The 18885-nt window shown below is 43.7% G+C and overlaps 1 protein-coding gene across 2 annotated transcripts in view; it reads right to left on the reverse strand.

Moving 5' to 3' along the window:
- cdk14 (cyclin dependent kinase 14) overlaps positions 1-18885 on the reverse strand; it is an 860906-nt gene that overhangs the window by 543133 nt on the left and 298888 nt on the right. For both annotated transcript variants that reach the window (XM_070881317.1, XM_070881319.1), the window contains one exon: positions 17503-17597. In XM_070881317.1, coding sequence (XP_070737418.1) covers positions 17503-17597 — 95 coding nt within the window. The remainder of the gene's footprint in view (positions 1-17502; positions 17598-18885) is intronic.

Below are 18885 nucleotides of genomic sequence, written 5' to 3' on the forward strand. Positions count from 1 at the left end.
AGATAGGTAAGCTCTTCGGTTTGTCGTGGGTAGTCCTGAAACACAATGTGCTGTTTATTCCTTTTGTTCTTATAGGCTCTCTAAGCAGAATCCATTTAGACTTACAAAATGTATGACAATCAGAACTACTAACATGCAAACAATCTAGTGAAGTTTGTAGTGATCAACTAATTATCTCTCCATTTTAGTCAGCAAACCACTTGCACATGAACGCTAACGGTATCTGACTTGATGTGCAACTACTTCCAGTTCTCTTTGTGCTGATTTCTTGCAAATACATGGGTTACTTTAATACTTGCATTTAGACAGTTTCTTCCAACCTCTTTCTGCCTAAATTCAGTGTTGAGAGATTCCCATCAAAGCGAGAGCTTCTCAAAACACTAAAACACGACAGTTAAAGTCCTGTATTTAAAAATAAAATGTCAGCATGGATATCCTCTTCCCACTGGAGGAGGGTTTCTGCTCGCTGCCCAAACCCCAGCCCAGCTTCCTAGCTGAGCTTCATTATCTCTGCTCGGCAGGCTCCCGGCAGGATCACTGGCACCAAGAGTGAGCTTGCAGCTACTGAAGGGGAAAATGAAGCAGTGGGGCATCAAAAGAGTAGGGAGCAACAATTAAAGAGGCAGCAAGGCCTTGAAGATGAAATTATATTTTCTTTTACCTCTTGGACTGGATCAAGGCTTTCTACAGATGAGTGCTAAGAGCCATTATGGAGGGAAAGGAGGCCACTACTAGGCCCTCTCCCTCCAACCAAAGAAGTATGGAGCTTGCCACTTCTAACCCAGGCTGTACCGACACTCCTCTCCTGGGATTGGCGGCATCAGTTGTGACAAGAAGGGAAATGTGCCTTCTCACCTGGACAATCTTCTCACCGTCATTTATATGAAGCAGGATCTGACGGGGTGACTGGTTGCTTTCCTGGCTAGGCGGATGGGGTGGGATAGCAGAGGAAAATCCAAATCTTATTCATCAAACTCCCTTCACCCAGTCTCCTGCAAGATCTGTTCTTAGAGGTGCTACAAGAGCGAGACAAAACCTCTTCTAGCCTGCAGGATGCGATAATCTGGACCACACGTTTTCTACAGCGGCTATCAGTGATCAACTTAAGGAGCTACAAATGGTTCATGAGAGAGAAACAAAAGCCCATTTTCCATTTCATTCCTTTGACTATCATCATTGTTTGGTTAATGCAAGCTGAAGCACTGCTCATAACACACACCACGAACCAACAGCTCAGCTTTAAAGCAGCTCCTGATGGAACCATTGGTCAGCTATCAGCAGGCTTTATTCCGAGGCTAGGTTAATGTCATATGTGCAGATGTGAGAGTGTTACTGCACTCAAATCTCACCCACGTCACACCGAACCAGATACTTTGTTCCATTAAAATGTTTATGAGCAGGGTGGGTTTTAGAATTCTCCCGGTTATTGTAGTTTTCAGCTTCCATCTCCCACGGAGAAGTTCAGATTCTAAATTATAGGCCAGAAAATGGTTTTAAGACCGCACAGCAATAACATAACGACCTCACTGACTCTCGTCACCATGAGTCTTTGTTTAAACATACCAACTTACAATTTTCTAACTTGTGAACAAAACCAAAATATCAACGTTTAAAAAAAAAAAGAGGGTAGATGGCAATTTATTTTAAAATCACTACCTTTGATGTGGTACTTCTGGGTGACTACCACTGAACTCCGGTATACCAGATTTTCCAGCGGGGCAAAATTTGGCTTAAAAGAGTCTCTTTTCCTTTAACTCAAAAGTCCAACTTTTTTCTGAAAGCAAGAGTCTTGTGATTGCAGTTTAACGGTTCGGTTGTTTTTACATACTGCTAAGCTATTATTCTTAGAAACAAAGGTAGTCGCATCATATCAACCACTACCGAAGCCGCAATGTAAATAAAAATGAGACTGGCCTCCCTCCAATGGCTCAGTTGATTAAACCCAGTGTGAAACTGAATCATAAAGCTTCCAGGTTCAATCCCCAGTCTGTCAAGTTAGCTGGCCTAGTTAGTCTCAGCAATTCTGAGTTAGGGATGCTGAATAACATTCAGCAAGGATTCCTGCTCCCCATTACCATCCAGTGAGGTCAAGTTTAGGCTCAGCTGTGATGTCTCCATGATCAAGTTATCCGCAAAGTTTAATTGCCTCGATTCACACATCTTGGGCCCAAGTTTCGCCTCAGTTGCTCCTGATTTTTTGGAGCAACTGGTGTAGAACGGAGTATCTTAGAAATTCAAATTCTCGGCATTTAGTTTGCTCCAGTTCTAATCAGTTAGAACAGTTTCACTTTGGAACAGAATTTCTTTTTCAAAAGGGGGCGTGTCCGGCCACTTACGCCTGTTTTCAAAGTTTCGGCAGTGAAAACTTACTCCAAACTAACTTAGAATGGAGTAAGTGAAGATTTTTGTACGCTCGAAAAAACCTTGTCGACACTTTAGAAAATCAGGCGTAGGTTACAAATCAGGCGTAGGGAATGGGGGGAGTGGGGTTTAAAGGGAAGTTTACAAACATTAAACACTTCAGTTTTACAAATAATGAGCCATCATCAATAATAAATGATAAAAACATCAATAAATCAACCAATAAACCAATCAAAAAAAATTAAGAAATAATATTTTTTTTTTAAATCAATAAATAAAACATTTTCTACTTACCAACTGCAGCACTGGGAGCCCTCCAACAGCGTGCTGGGATGCACCCCCCGCCCCGCCCCCCGCCAGTGTGTCTCTGTCAGTGTCTCGATCTCTGTCTGTCTCTCTCACTGTCTGTCAGTGTCAGTGTTTCTGACAGCGAGGGGTGGTGGACTGGGGAAGAGGGGGTGGGCGGGGAGGGGGGTGATAAGAGAGGGAGCTGAGAAGGGAGGGAGGGAGGGGAGGGGAGGGTGAGAAGGGAGGGAGGGGAGGGGGGGGTGAGAGAAGGGAGGGGAGGGGGGGGAAAGAGAAGGGAGGGAGGGGAAGGAGATCGGTCGGTAGCGGAGGTCGGTTGGGGGGGGGGGGGGGGGGGGAAGGTCGGGAGCGGGAGAAGCGGTCCGGTGGGGGTGGGTGGGAGCGGGAGTCAAGTCGGGTCGGGTCCGAAGGAAGCAGGAGCTCGGCGTGGGAGGAGCCTTATGCACGCAGCCCCAGTGAGGCCATTCGGCCAGGGGCTGCGTGCTTCGGGCCCCTCCCACACAGTTTCGGGCGCCTGGAGCTACTGCACTTGCGCGCCCATTGTAGCGCGCATGTACAGAGGTCCTGGCACTGTTTTCAGTGCAGGGACCTGGCTCCGCCCCCTACAGCTCGTGCTGCGCCGCGCCGAGGGCCAGAGGACCTGCAGGGAGCCGGAGAATCTAAGTTTTTTTCAGGCGCACTTTGTGGCGCGAAAAACGGGCGTCCAGGTCGGGGCTGCGCCGTTCTAGGCGCGGCCCGAAACTTGGGCCCGAAGAATGGGCACTTGGACAAGGCACTGGAATTCACCATATCGTAACATTGCTCAGTACCTCAGGAGAGTAGGGAAGAAAAATAGGTGGGGGTGGTCAAATATACAGTAGCAGTTACTGAAAACCACCTCTATTTTAGCTTAATTACATTTTCTGCAAAAATGGTCATGGGTGTTTATCATTTGTCCCAGAAATAATTACATTCAGACGTTCTTGGTAACTGACAGACTAATTTAAGATAACTGAGTGTTTAACTAAAATATAATCAAGCTTAGCACTGAGAAAATCAATTTGTGCTAAATAACAGCACCACACAGAATCTGCAGGTGAATGCAGCTATTATTTTAATGCGGCTCAGTAAATGCTTTCATACAAAATTTCTTCCCTTATAACAACTTACATTTATATAGTCCCTTTAGCATAGATAAATACCCCATGGTGCTTCACCAAAGCATAATCAGACAAAGGAGATATTAGTAATGGTGAGTAAAAAGTCAGAGATGGGTTTTAAAGTGGGTCTTAAAGATGTAGATGGAGAAGCGCAGGAGGCAAAGGGAGGGAAATCAAGAGCATAGGGTCTAGACGTCTGAAGGCATGGCTGCCAATGGTGGGGCAATGGGAGAGGAGATTCACAAGAGTTCTCAGAGGACTGTAGGGCTGTAATGTAGCCAAGTTTGTTGATGACACAAAGATGGGTGGGAAAGCAAATTATGAAGACACAAAAAATCTGCAAAGGGATATAGACAGGCTAAGTGAGTGGACAAAAATTTGGCAGATGGAGTATAGGTCCCAAGTTTCCACACGCGCCTAGAACGGTGCAGTCCCGACCTGGACACCCATTTTTTGCGCCATAAAGTGCGCCTAAAAAAATCCTCCGCATTCTCCACCTCCCTGCAGGTCCTCTGCGCAGCGCAGCACAAGCTGTGGGGGGGCGGAGCCAGGTCCCTGCACTGAAAACAGTGCCAGGACCTCTGCACATGCGCGCTACAGTGGGCATGCAAGTGCAGTAGCTCCAGGCGCCAAACTGTGTGGGAAGGGCCCGAAGCACGCAGCCCCTAGCGCTGGCCGAATGGCCTCACTGGGGCTGCGTGAATAAGGCTCCTCCCACGGCCAGCTCCTGCTTCCCCGCCCCCCCCCCCCACCCCCCCCGACCAGACCCGACACCTGCTCTCCGCCCCCCCCCGCCTGGACCCGACCCGCGCTCCTGCTCCCCGCCTCCCCTACTGGACCCAACCCAACCCGCGCTCCTGGCCTCCCCGCTGGACCCGACCCGCGCACCTGTTCCTGCTCCGCCTCCGCCACCGCCCCCCCCCCCCCCCCCCCCCCCCGAGGCTCCTGTTCCCGCTCCGCCGCCCCCCCCCCCCCACCTGGACTGGACCCGACCCGCGCTCCTGTTCCCGCTCCGCCCCGACCCGCGCTCCTGTTCCCGCTCCCTGCCTCGCGCTCCCGCCCCCCCGACCCGACTCCCGCTCCCGGACTGGATCCGACCTGACCTCCCCGCCCGACCCAAACCGAACCTCCCCGACCCGACCCAACCCAACGCCACTTACCTGTAAATCTGGTGCTGGGACAGGGCCTGAAGCACTTTCACACAGGTAGGAAGATGGTTTATTTAATCTTTTCTTTGCTTATAAATGTTTATTCAGGTTGGATATATTTGTATAATATTTGTATAAGTATAAATAAGGATTTATTATAGAATTTAATGACTTCCCCTCCCCCCCCACCTCGTTCTGGACGCCTAATTTGTAACCTGCGCCTGATTTTTTAATGTGTAGAACAGGTTTTTTTCAGTTCTACAAAAATCTTCACTTGCTCCATTCTACTTTAGTTTGGAGTACGTTTTCACTGTGGAAACTTTCAAATCAGGCGTCAGTGGCCGGACACGCCCACTTTTGAAGAAAAAATTCTGTTCCAAAGCAGAACTGTTCTACCTGACTAGAACTGCAGAAAAAAAAAATGTGGAGAATTGCGATTTCTAAGATAGTCCATTTTCCACCAGTTGCTCCTAAAAATCAGATGCAAATCATGTGGAAACTTGGGCCCATAATGTGGTAAAATGTTAGGTTATCCACCTTGGAAGAAATAGTAGAAAAGCAAATTATAATTTAAATGGAGAAAAATTGCAAAGTACTGCAGTAGAGAGAGACCTGGGGAATCCTTGTGCATGAAACACAAAAAGTTAGTATGCAGGTACAGCAAGTAATCAGGAAGGCAAATGGAAGTTGGCCTTTATTGTAAGATGGAGAGGCGCAGGAGGCAAAGGGAGGGAAAATGGAGTACGAGAAGAAGCTTGCAGGGAACATTAAGGCGGATTGCAAAAGTTTCTATAGATATGTAAAGAGAAAAAGGTTACTAAAGACAAACGTAGGTCCCCTGCAGTCAGAATCAGGGGAAGTCATAACGGGGAACAAAGAAATGGCAGACCAATTGAACGAGTACTTTGGTTCGATATTCACTAAGGAGGACACAAACAACCTTCCGGATATAAAAGGGGTCAGAGGGTCTAGTAAGGAGGAGGAACTGAGGGAAATCTTTATTAGTCGGGAAATTGTGTTGGGGAAATTGATGGGATTGAAGGCCGATAAATCCCCAGGGCCTGATGGACTGCATCCCAGAGTACTTAAGGAGGTGGCCTTGGAAATAGCGGATGCATTGACAGTCATTTTCCAACATTCCATTGACTCGGGATCAGTTCCTATCGAGTGGAGGGTAGCCAATGTAACCCCACTTTTTAAAAAAAGGAGGGAGAGAGAAAACAGGGAATTATAGACCGGTCAGCCTGACCTCAGTAGTGGGTAAAATGATGGAATCAATTATTAAGGATGTCATAGCAGTGCATTTGGAAAATGGTGACATGATAGGTCCAAGTCAGCATGGATTTGTGAAAGGGAAATCATGCTTGACAAACCTTCTGCAATTTTTTGAGGATGTTTTCAGTAGAGTGGACAAGGGCGAACCAGTTGATGTGGTATATTTGGACTTTCAGAAGGCTTTCGACAAGGTCCCACACAAGAGATTAATGTGCAAAGTTAAAGCACATGGGATTGGGGGTAGTGTGCTGACGTGGATTGAGAACTGGTTGTCAGACAGGAAGCAAAGAGGAGGAGTAAATGGGTACTTTTCAGAATGGCAGGCAGTGACTAGTGGGGTACCGCAAGGTTCTGTGCTGGGGCCCCAGCTGTTTACATTGTACATTAATGATTTAGAGGAGGGGATTAAATGTAGTATCTCCAAATTTGCGGATGACACTAAGTTGGGTGGCAGTGTGAGCTGCGAGGAGGATGCTATGAGGCTGCAGAGTGACTTGGATAGGTTAGGTGAGTGGGCAAATGCATGGCAGATGAAGTATAATGTGGATAAATGAGGTTATCCACTTTGGTGGTAAAAACAGAGACAGACAGACTATTATCTGAATGGTGACAGATTAGGAAAAGGGGAGGTGCAACGAGACCTGGGTGTCATGGTACATCAGTCATTGAAGGTTGGCATGCAGGTACAGCAGGCAGTTAAGAAAGCAAATGGCATGTTGGCCTTCATAGCGAGGGGATTTGAGTACAGGGGCAGGGAGGTGTTGCTACAGTTGTACAGGGCCTTGGTGAGGCCACACCTGGAGTATTGTGTACAGTTTTGGTCTCCTAACTTGAGGAAGGACATTCTTGCTATTGAGGGAGTGCAGCGAAGATTCACCAGACTGATTCCCGGGATGGTGGGACTGACCCATCAAGAAAGACTGGATCAACTGGGCTTGTATTCACTGGAGTTCAAAAGAATGAGAGGGGACCTCATAGAAACGTTTAAAATTCTGACGGCTTTAGACAGGTTAGATGCAGGAAGAATGTTCCCAATGTTGGGGAAGTCCAGAACCAGGGGTCATAGTCTAAGGATAAGGGGTAAGCCATTTAGGACTGAGATGAGGAGAAACTTCTTCACCCAGAAAGTAGTTGAGGCCAATTCACTAAATATATTCAAAAGGGAGTTAGATGAAGTCCTTACTACTAGGGGGATCAAGGGGTATGGCGAGAAAGCAGGAAGGGGGTACTGAAGTTGCATGTTCAGCCATGAACTCATTGAATGGCGGTGCAGGCTAGAAGAGCTGAATGGCCTACTCCTGCACCTATTTTCTATGTTTCTATGTTTCTATGAAATCAAGAGCATAGGGATAGAGTATAAAAGCAGAGATGTCCTGCTACAACTGTACAGGGTATTGGTGAGACCAGACCTGGAGGACTGCATACAGTTTTGGTCTCCGTATTTAAGGAAGGATATAGTTGCATTGGAGGCTGTTCAGAGAAAGCTCACTTGGTTTATTCCGGAGATGAAGGGGTTGACTTATGAGGATAGGTTGAGTAGGTTCGGCCTCTACACATTGGAGTTCAGAAGAGTGAGAGGTCATCTTATCAAAACATATAAGATAATGAGGGGGCTCGACAATATGTATGCAGAGAGGATATTTCCACTCTCAGGGGAAACTAAAACTGGGGGACATAGTCTCAGAATAAGGGGCCACCCATTTAAAACTGAGATGAGGAGAAATTTCTTCTCAGAAGGTTGTAAATCTATGGAATTCTCTGCTCCAGAGAGCTGTGGAGGCTGGGTCATTGAATATATTTAAGGTGGCGATAGACAGATTTTTGAGCGATAAGGGCGTAAAGGGTTATGGGGAGCAGGCAGGGAAGTGGAGCTGAGTCTATGATTAGATCAGCCATGATCGTATTGAATGGCGGAGCAGACTCAAGGGGCCAAATGGCCTACTCCTGCTTCTATTTCTTATTGTCTTATGTTCTAAATTACAGAGATAGGGAGTGATTTAAACACGAGGACGAGAATTTTAAATTTGAGGTGTTGGGGGACCACCAGCCAATGCAGGTCATGCACAAGGGTGATGGGTAAACGGGACTTGGTGTGGGATAAGACACAGGCAGTAGAGTTTTAAATGTACTGACATTTATGGAGGGTGGAGGATGGAAGGAATAGTGGTGTTTGGTGGTAGCAACAGCATGAATAAGGATTTCTGCAGCAGATGGGATGAGTTAGGAATGGAGACAGGCCCACGAATTGCCACTTTCCTCATGGTGGCCAACTCTAGCAAGCTCTCCATTTTTCATTGTTGCTGAAGAGATTAGTTCTGGCAGCTTCTCAAACCACATTGTCCATCATCAGCCTCCAAAGCAATAATGCTGCAGCCCTTTAAGAGCTGCTGCACTCCCAATTCCAGAATACCAGAGGTACAACAATGTTCCCTGTGCATGTGACAACGGAAGAGGTATTATATATATTACATACAAATGGTATGTTAGGTTTTTCCTTGACTTGCACAGGCGTGCCTGCAAATATGGGCAAAAGATTGTACTGTCCATGGAACCAACCCTACTGAGCATTGTTTCTGAGTTTACATGCTTTTTAGGGGATGAACAGGTGATTGAGCTGCATTATTGCAGGGCAGAGAAAACCAAGGCAAAAATCAAAAAGGGCCACATTACAGCATTATTCTAAAGGGAAACAGTGTGTTAAAAAGAGTGTTAAAAAGAGTGTTAAAAAAAAAGTGTTAAAAAAGACTGTTTAAAAAAAGTGTTTAAAAAAGTGTTAAAAAGAGTGTGTTAAAAAAAAAAGTGTTAAAAAAGTGTTAAAAAAAGTGTTAAAAAGAAAGAGTGTTAAAAAAAGTGTTAAAAAGAGCGTTAAAAAAGACAAGCCTGAAGGCACTCTGTCTCAATGCAAAGAGTATTCGTAATAAGGTGGACGAATTAACTGTGCAGGCAACTATTAATGACTATGATATAATTGGGATTACGGAGACATGGCTCCAGGGTGACCAAGGCTGGGAACTCTACATCCAGGGGCATTCAACATTCAGGAAGGATAGACAGAAAGGAAATGGAGGGGGGATAGCATTGCTGGTTAAAGAGGAAATTAATGCAATAGTAAGGAACGACATTAGCTTGGATGATGTGGAATCTGTATGGGTAGAGCTGCAGAATACGCGAGTGGGAGTTGTGTACAGACCACCAAACAGTAGTAGTGAGGTTGGGAATGGCATCAAACAAGACATTAGGGATGCGTGCAATAAAGGTATAGCAGTTATTATGGGCAACTTTAATCTACCTATAGATTGGGCTAACCAAACTGGTAGCAATACGGTGGAGGAGGATTTCGTGGAGTGTATAAGGGATGCTTTTCTCGACCAATATGTCGAGGAACCAACTAGAGAGCTGGCCATCCTAGACTGGGTGTCGTGTAATGAGAAAGGACAAATTAGCAATCTTGTTGTGCGAAGCCCCTTGGGGAAGAGTGACCATAATATGGTAGAATTCTTTCTTGAGATGGAAAGTGACACAGTTAATTCAGAGACTAGGGTCCTGAACTTAAGGAAAGGTAACTTCGATGGTATGAGACGTGAATTGGCTAGAATAGACTGGCGAATGATACTTAAAGGGTTGACGGTGGATAGGAATAGCAAACATTTAACGATCACATGGATGAACTACAACAATTGTACATCCCTGTGTGGCGCAAGAATAAAAAAGGGAAGGTGGCTCAACCGTGGCGAACAAAGGAAATTAGGGAAAGTGTTAAATTCAAGGAAGGGGCATATAAATTGGCATAGAAAAACAGCAAACATGAGGACGGGGAGAAATTTGGAATTCAGCAGAGGAGGACTAAGGGTTTAATTAGGAGGGGGAAAATGGAGTATGAGAGTCAGCTTGCGGGGAACATAAAAAATGACTGCAAAAGCTTTTATAGATAGATGGAGAAAAAGATTAGTGAAAACAAACATAGGTGAGTGGGCAAATGCATGGCAGATGCAGTATAATGTGGATAAATATGAGGTTATCCACTTGTGGCAAAAACAGGAAGGCAGATTATCATCTGAATGGTGACAAATTAGGAAAAGGGGAGGTGCAACGACACCTGGATGTCATGGTACATCAGTCATTGAAAGTTGGCAAGCAGGTACAGCAGGCGGCAAATGGCATGTTGGCCTTCATAGCTCGAGGATTTGAGTATAGGAGCAGGGAGGTCTTAGTGCAATTGTATAGGGCCTTGGTGAGGCCTCACCTGGAATATTATGTTCAGTTTCGGTCTCCTAATCTGAGGAAGGAAGTTCTTGCTATTGAGGGAGTGCAGCGAAGGTTCACCAGACTGATTCCCGGGATGGCAGGACTGACATATGAGGAGAGACTGGATCGTCTGGGCCTGTATTCACTGGAGTTTAGAAGGATGAGAGAGGATCTCATAGAAACATATAAAATTCTGACAGGACTGGACAGGTTAGAGGCAGGAAGAATGTTCCCGGTGCTGGAGAAGTCCAGAACCAGGGGTCAGAGTCTAAGGATAAGGGGTAAGCCATTTAGGACCGAGGAGGAGGAGAAACTTCTTCACTCAGAGAGTTGTTAACCTGTGGAATTCGCTACCGCAGAAAGTTGTTGAGGCCAGTTCGTTAAATATATTTAAAAGGGAGTTAGATACGGCTCTTACGGCTAAAGGGATCAAGGGGTATGGAGAGAAAGCAGGAAAGGGGTACTGAGGTCGAATGATCAGCCATGATCTTATTGAATGGTGGTGCAGGCTCGCAGGGCCGAATGGCCTACTCCTGCACCTAATTTCTATGGCCCCAAGTTTCTACACGCGGCAAAACAGGTGCCCCTCCGAGCTGGGCGGCCATTTTTCGCGCTGAAAACGGCGCCTGAAAAAAAACGCAGTATTCTCGAGCGCCTTGCAGCTCGATGTCTGCTTGGCGTGGCGCACGGGGGCAGAGCCGACCACTTGCGCCGATTTTGTAAGTAGGAGGAAGCGGGTACAATTTAAATGAGTTTTTTGATGCCGGCAACCCTGCGCGTGCGCGTTGGAGCGTTCGCGCACGTGCAGTCTGAAGTAAACATTGGCACTCGGCCATTTTAAAAAGTGCTGCAGAAAAAGTGAACATTTGTTTATTGAACCCTTGCAAAGGCTTGCATTTTAATTTTCTTGATATTTCTGTGTGTGAGGGAGTGCATTCTGTAATTAAAGATAGACTGTGATAAACGGGACACATGCACTTGTTTGAGACTATTCAAATTTTTTGTAGCTGTTCAATTTTTAACATTTTTTAATAAAACCACATTGCCCTTCCATGATCAGCACTGAGGCTTCTTGCAGCTTTCTCCCTCCCCCTGCCATCCGTCGGGCCCGACAGCAAACCGCTGCCTGAAGCACTTTCACACAGGTAGGAACATGGTTTATTTAATCTTTTCTTTGCTTATAAATTTTTATTCAGGTTGGATTTATTTGTATAGTATTTGTCTAAGTATAACTGAGGATTGATTGTAGAATTTAATGACTTCCCTTCCCCCCGCCTCCCCCCCCCGACGCCTAATTTGTAACCTGCGCCTGATTTTTTAATGTGTAGACAAGGTTTTTTCAAGCCTACAAAAATCTTCACTTGCTCCATTCTAAGTTAGTTTGGAGTACGTTTTCAATGTGGAAACTTTCAAATCAGGCGTGTGGCCGGACACGCCCCTTTTTGAAAAAAAAATTCTGTTCAAGTGAAACTGTTCTACCTGACTAGAACTGCAGAAAACTTAAATGTGGAGAATTGCGATTTCTAAGATACTCCGTTCTCCACCAGTTGCTCCTAAAAATCAGGAGCAAATCATGTGGAAACTTGGGGCCTATGTTTCTATTCTAACACATGAACTTCAAGAATAAGTTGAATATCCTCAGTGTATTTATGAATGCTGAAAATGGGGGGAAAAGATGGGAAGCCAGCCAGTAGATTAGGAATAGTCAGAATGGGATGCTGTTAGAGAGGTCGTGAAGAGGTAGAGCTGAGTGTCATCTGCATACTTGTGGAACCTGATGTCATGTCTTTTGATGATGCTATCAAGGGGCAGTGTGCAGACAAAGACAACAGGGCCAAAGATAGAATCTTTGGGGGATCCCAGAGGTTATGGTCCGATGGGAGAGAAGTGATGGCATTACTGGAGATGTTCTGTCTATGATTGGATACCAAGTGAGGGAAGTCCCAGGGCTGGACAATGGAGGAGAGGAGTTGGTTGAGAATGGTGTGGTTGACCGTACCAAAGGTGTGCCCACAGTCACAGAGGATGTTATTTCTGGCTTTTTTTTAGTGCCATTTCAGTGCTGTGGCAGAGGTGGAAACATTATTTGCAAATTATAAATATCCAAATAATATGTGCTTTACTCTGATGAACACAATGTCATTGCATTTCAATTATATTTTTGTAAAAGTGCATTATGCCAACTTCAACTGGCTAGTAAAGTAAAACTATCATGGGTCATTTGTTTTTCATTTAAGATCAACTGTTTCATCATATTCCTTCTGAAAATACTTCATCAATATCTATGAAATAATTCTGCCCAATTAGCATTTTCCTTCCCTGCTGCATTTGAAAGTGGAAAATACTATTATTTATCTTTGCTGGCATCAGCAGAACTCATTTGTGCATTCAACACGTCATTCGAGGGGAAAGAGTGAGAACATCGGCACAATTTGACACATCCTGCACTTGTCACATCCTTTATTGATTTTACCAGTTTTATAAATTGCACACTAATTTTTCAGTGTTTCTCCAGAAAAGTAATTCAGCTCCCAGAGGCTAATCATCAATGTGCCTCTGCCATGAACTGTGGCAATCGTGATACGTAGTCAACCCCTATGTTGCAGCTTCTATTTTACTGGTTTGGTCAAATCGCAGGACATACATTGTCATGTGTTCAACTATCATTGTAACCCATTTATAAGCTGACCCAAGTTGTACACCTCGAGAACATTGACCACAAGGGGGTGAACTTATGGGAGACACTCCGAACCTGGACTTACAGGTATAAAAGGGGAAGCTCCACCCACCTTCATCACTTGAGGTCTTGGTAATAAAGGTAACTGGTCACAGAGTGACCTTCTCTCAAGTATGGGCCTCGTGTGCATTTATACTGTATAGTAAGGACATAACATACATTTTTATTCATGTTGCCACAGTAACTAAGAGCATCAAGGTTGTTGCTTTTAGTCACGCTTACTTCATTTTCAAAGTCTTAGCTATCACTTTGTGTAAAGGGAGATAGAACCATGGCAATGAGACAGCATAATAAAAACATGCAGTTGGTGCTGGTATAAATGATTGCAAGAACAATTAGCTACCTCAGAATGGAATGAGAAGCACTAGATTGCTTTAGTTAGTTAACCATTTTCATTCTAACGTAAACAGCTTTTTATCATCATTTCTTTTTTCTTTAGTCCAGAGATGTTTTTTATATTCTTGGTATATGGACAGTTTTTTTCCCCACCTCCAGTTGCTCTGAGGTCATTAAGGGCCAACCACAATGTGGGACTAGTCACATGATAAAATTATTTTGCAATTAATTTGGATAAATTAATTGACTTGATTTCTCCTCCTCCGGACCACCTTTTCCCCACCCTGAAAAGTGCTCCAAGATACTTCACATAATGAGTATAAAGAAATATAGGTTGTTGTTGAAGTCCAATTAATATCTAAATATTTGGTGAAACTGCAGAAACATATAAACCTAAATAATAGCAAAAAATAAATAAGCTCACCAAATTTCAACTATTTTTGACTCGAGTATTTGAAAATCATTCAATCTCACAAACATAAATTTGAAAAGAACAAAAATTGTTGGAAATAGACAGCAAATCCAACAGCAAAGATCCTAAACGCATTCCAACCAATGATGTACTTTTGAAGCGTAGTCACTGTTGTAATGTAGGAGACACCATAGCCAAATTGTGCACAGCAAGCTCTCAAACAGCAATGTGACAGAAACATAGAAAATAGATGCAGGAGTAGGCCATTCGGCCCTTCTAGCCTGCACCGCCATTCAATGAGTTCATGGCTGAACATGCAACTTCAGTACCCCATTCCTGCTTTCTCACCATACCCCTTGATCCCCCTAGTAGTAAGGACTACATCTAACTCCTTTTTGAATATATTTCGTGAATTGGCCTCAACAACGTTCTGTGGTAGAGAATTCCACAGGTTCACCACTCTCTGGGTGAAGAGGTTTCTCCTCATCTCGGTCCGAAATGGCCTACCCCTTATCCTAAGACTGTGTACCCTGGTTCTGGGCTTCCCCAACATCGGGAACATTCTTCCCGCATCTAACCTGTCCAGTTCCGTCAGAATCTTATATGTTTCTATGAGATCCCCTCTCATCCTTCTAAACTCCAGTGAATAAAGGCCCAGTTGATCCAGTCTCTCCTCATATGACAGTCCAGCCATCCCTGGAATCAGTCTGGTGAACCTTTGCTGCACTCCCTCAATAGCAAGAACATCCTTCCTCAGATTAGGAGACGAAAACCGATCACAGTATTCCAGGTGAGGTATCACCAAGGCCCTATACAACTGCATTAAGACCTCCCTGCTCCTAATCTGCCGCCATTCAGATAATATTCTGCCTTCGTGTTTTTGCCCCCAAAATGGATAACCTCACATTTATCCACATTATACTGCATCTGCCATGCATTTGCCCACTCACCTAACCTGTCCAAGTCACCCTGCAGCCTCTCAGCATCCTCCACACAGCTCACACCGCCACCCAGTTTAGTGTCATCTGCAAACTTGGAGATATTACACTCAATTCCGTCTTCCAAATCATTAACGTATACTGTAAAGAGCTGGGGTCCCAGCACTGAGCCCTGGGGCACTCCACTGGTCACTGCCTGCCATTTTGAAAAGGACTCGTTTATCCCGACTCTCTGCTTCCTGTCTGCCAACCAGTTCTCTATCCACGTCAGTACATTACCCCCAATACCATGCGCTTTGATTTTGCACACCAATCTCTTGTGCGAAACCTTGTCAAAAGCCTTTTGAAAGTCCAAATACACCACATCCACTGGTTTTCCCTTGTCCACTCTGCTAGTTACATCCTCAAAAAATTCCAGAAGATTTGTCAAGCATGATTTCCCTTTCATAAATCCATGCTGACTTGGACCGATCCTGTCACTGCTTTCCAAATGTACTGCGATTTCATCCTTAATGATTGATTCCAACATTTTCCCCACTACTGATGTCAGGCTAACCGGTCTATAATTACCCGTTTTCTCTCTCCCTCCTTTTTTAAAAAGTGGTGTTACATTAGCTACCCTCCAGTCCATAGGAACTGATCCAGAGTCGATAGACTGTTGGAAAATGATCACCAATGCATCCACTATTTCTAGGGCCACTTCCTTAAGTACTCTGGGATGCAGATTATCAGGACCCGGGGATTTATCAGCCTTCAATCCCATCAATTTCCCTAACACAATTTCCCGCCTAATAAGGATATCCTTCAGTTCCTCCTTCTCACTAGATCCACTGTCCCCTAGTACATTCGGAAGATTATTTGTGTCTTCCTTCGTGAAGACAGAATCGAAGTATTTTTTCAATTGGTCTTCCATTTCTTTGTTCCCCATTATAAATTCACCTGAATCCGACTGCAAGGGACCTACATTTGACTTCACTAATCTTATTTTCTTCATATATTTATAGAAGCTTTTGCAGTCAGTTTTTATGTTCCCTGCAAGCTTCCTCTCAGACTCTATTTTCCCCCTCTTAATTAAACCCTTTGTTCTCCTCTGTTGAATTCTAAATTTCTCCCAGTCCTCAGGTTTGTTGCTTTTTCTAGCCAATTTATATGCCTCTTCCTTGGTTTTAACACGATCCTTAATTTCCCTTGTTAGCCATGGTTGAGCCACCTTCTCCGTTTTATTTTTACTCCAAACAGGGATGTACAATTACTGAAGTTCATCCATGTGATCTTCAAATGTTTGCCATCGCTTATCCACCGTCAACCCTTTAAGTATCCTTTGCCAGTCTTTTCTAGCCAATTCACGCCTCATACCGTCGAAGTTACCTTTCCTTAAGTCCAGGACCTTAGTTTCCGAATTAACTGTCACTCTCCATCTTAATAAAGAAATCTACCATATTATGGTCACTCTTCCCCAAGGGGCCTCGCACAAGAAGATTGCTAATTAGTCCCTTCTTATTACACATCACCCAGTCTAGGATGGCCAGCTCTCTAGTTGGTTCCTCGACATATTGGTCGAGAAAACCATCCCGAATACACTCCACGAAATCCTCCTCCACCGCATTGCTACCAGTTTGGTTAGCCCAATCAATATGTAGATTAAAGTTGCCCGTGATAACTGCTGTACCTTTATTGCACACATCCCTTATTTCTTGTTTGATGCTGTCCCCAACCTCACTACTACTGTTTGGTGGTCTATACACAACTCCCACTAGCATTTTCTGCCCTTTAGTATTCCGCAGCTCCACCCATACCGATTCTACATCATCCAGGCTAATGTCCCTCCTTACTATTGCATTAATTTCCTCTTTAACCAGCAATGCCACCCCCGTCTCCTTTTCCTCTCTGCCTATCCTTCCTAAATGTTGAATACCCCTGGATGTTGAGTTCCTAGCCTTGGTCAACCTGGAGCCATGTCTCCGTGATGCCAATTACATCATACCCGTTAACTGCTGTCTGCGTCCACCAAATACATCACAAAAGTCGTATCCAAAAAACGGCACTTCCGACAGTGCAGCACTCCCTCAGGATCACACTGGCGTGTCAGCCTAGCTTGTGTGCTCAATTCTCTGTCGTGGGACTTGAATCTTCTGTTCGAGTGTGTTACCAACTGAGTCACAGCTGACAAAGACAGGTGCGCACCCTTCACCAAAAGAGTTAACTGGTATTTTTTTCTTTACAGATGCCGACAGACCTGTTTGTATTTCTAGAAATGTTTGCATTTCTTTTTCAACTGAACCAACTTACACATTTAATGATTCTAACGTATGATCTGGTAAGTTTCAACAATATTCTTCTCGATGCAAGCTTTACATTTCATCCAATTGTTTGAAATTTATTTTGTATTAAGTTTGAAGCTCTTTTGCATCTAAAAGATGTTGCAATACAGCACACCCAACATTCTCAAATAATAGAAATGTGCTTTCTTTTTCACCAATGATTTGCTGATTGTCCTGACAGATTAAAAGGTACGAGGTAAAATTATATATATATTTTTTTAAATGTAGCACACGGCCAGAAAATACTGTCCAGCCAAACGTTGAAAGAATGTTAGAACACTCACTTGCTCTTTCCCTTGTATACGGTGGCGTAGGACCCTTCGCCTAGTTTTTCTAGTTTTTCGTAGGAGTCAGCTTTTCCAAATTTAGGACTTGTTGGCTAGAGGGGAAAAAGGAAAAAAAAATGAAGTAACATTTAAAAGTTGCAGATGATTAACACTTTTACTAACCAGATGAATAATTTCTGAACCTATCAATATGGTACATCATTTGTGGTGACATTATTAACTTACATATACAAATATAAATCTCTACTGCATAACGTATGAGAGAATAAAAATCACTTAATCACATACATGTAGCAGTGAATGTTACATTTTTCCATTATTCAATTAAAACACAAGATAGATCCTGAAATCTAGAAATCTGAAAAGAAGACAGAAAATGGTAGAAATGCACAGCACTTCAGTCAGCATATGAAAGAGAATTACAAACAAGCCCTTCATCAGAAATCCAGTTCCACATGAAACATTAACATTTCTCTGCTGTACCTTTCAGATATTTTCTATTCCTTTTCCACATGTTTGTATATATTTAACTTACTATCTATAAATGGATTACATTCCAAAGCTTAAACATAAAACAACAGGCATTCAATGGACATGGACTTTGATAACATAATGGCGTGGATAACATAAAACAGCTAAATCCCGGGAGTGGGTAGCTGCTCTATAAATTAGTCAATCCAGTCTGGGTGGATACAAGCCATTTACTGAACTGGATATTGAAAATGAATGCAAGTGTCAAATTTGATGACCCTAAAACAGGGAGAGAATTTATAAAAACTGATAAAATGGACATGGGTCATTTGCAACAAAAGAGACTTAGATAAGCTTTCGGCAATAACAGTAGAGATCACTTTCAGTATCTGGACAATGTGGGGGAAGGAATTAAGAAAAAAAGCAAAAGGAATCCTGGAATATACAGCCAGAACATTAGAGTAGAGGTCCACTTCGGTAATGCTGAGGCTATACAGTGCACTTGTTAGGACATTTGGAGTACTGTATTTAATCCTGGTCACCATGCTGTAAAACTATATGAATACATTAGGAGATGCAGAGGACGACAAAACTGATCCCCAGTGTAAAAACAATGAGCTCAGAAAAAATATTACAAAAACACTCAAACTTTATAGTCGAGAACGAATGGAGTAAAAGGTGTGGGAGAATCTTGTGGTGGTATCTAAAATATTAAAAAATATTTATAGAATATTAAATGACATCGCTAAGATAAAACTAGAATATTACTCAAATAAATATAGGAAAATAGGACCAAAACACAAAACGTACAACAGAAAAGAACCTCCCTTCTTAAACAGGGAGAAATTCTTAGCATAATCAGACAGAGCGTTGTTGAGGTAAATGCATTAGAGACATTTGAAATGCAAC

This window comes from Pristiophorus japonicus, chromosome 5 (genome assembly GCF_044704955.1).
Source record: "Pristiophorus japonicus isolate sPriJap1 chromosome 5, sPriJap1.hap1, whole genome shotgun sequence".
Lineage (NCBI taxonomy): Eukaryota > Metazoa > Chordata > Chondrichthyes > Pristiophoridae > Pristiophorus > Pristiophorus japonicus.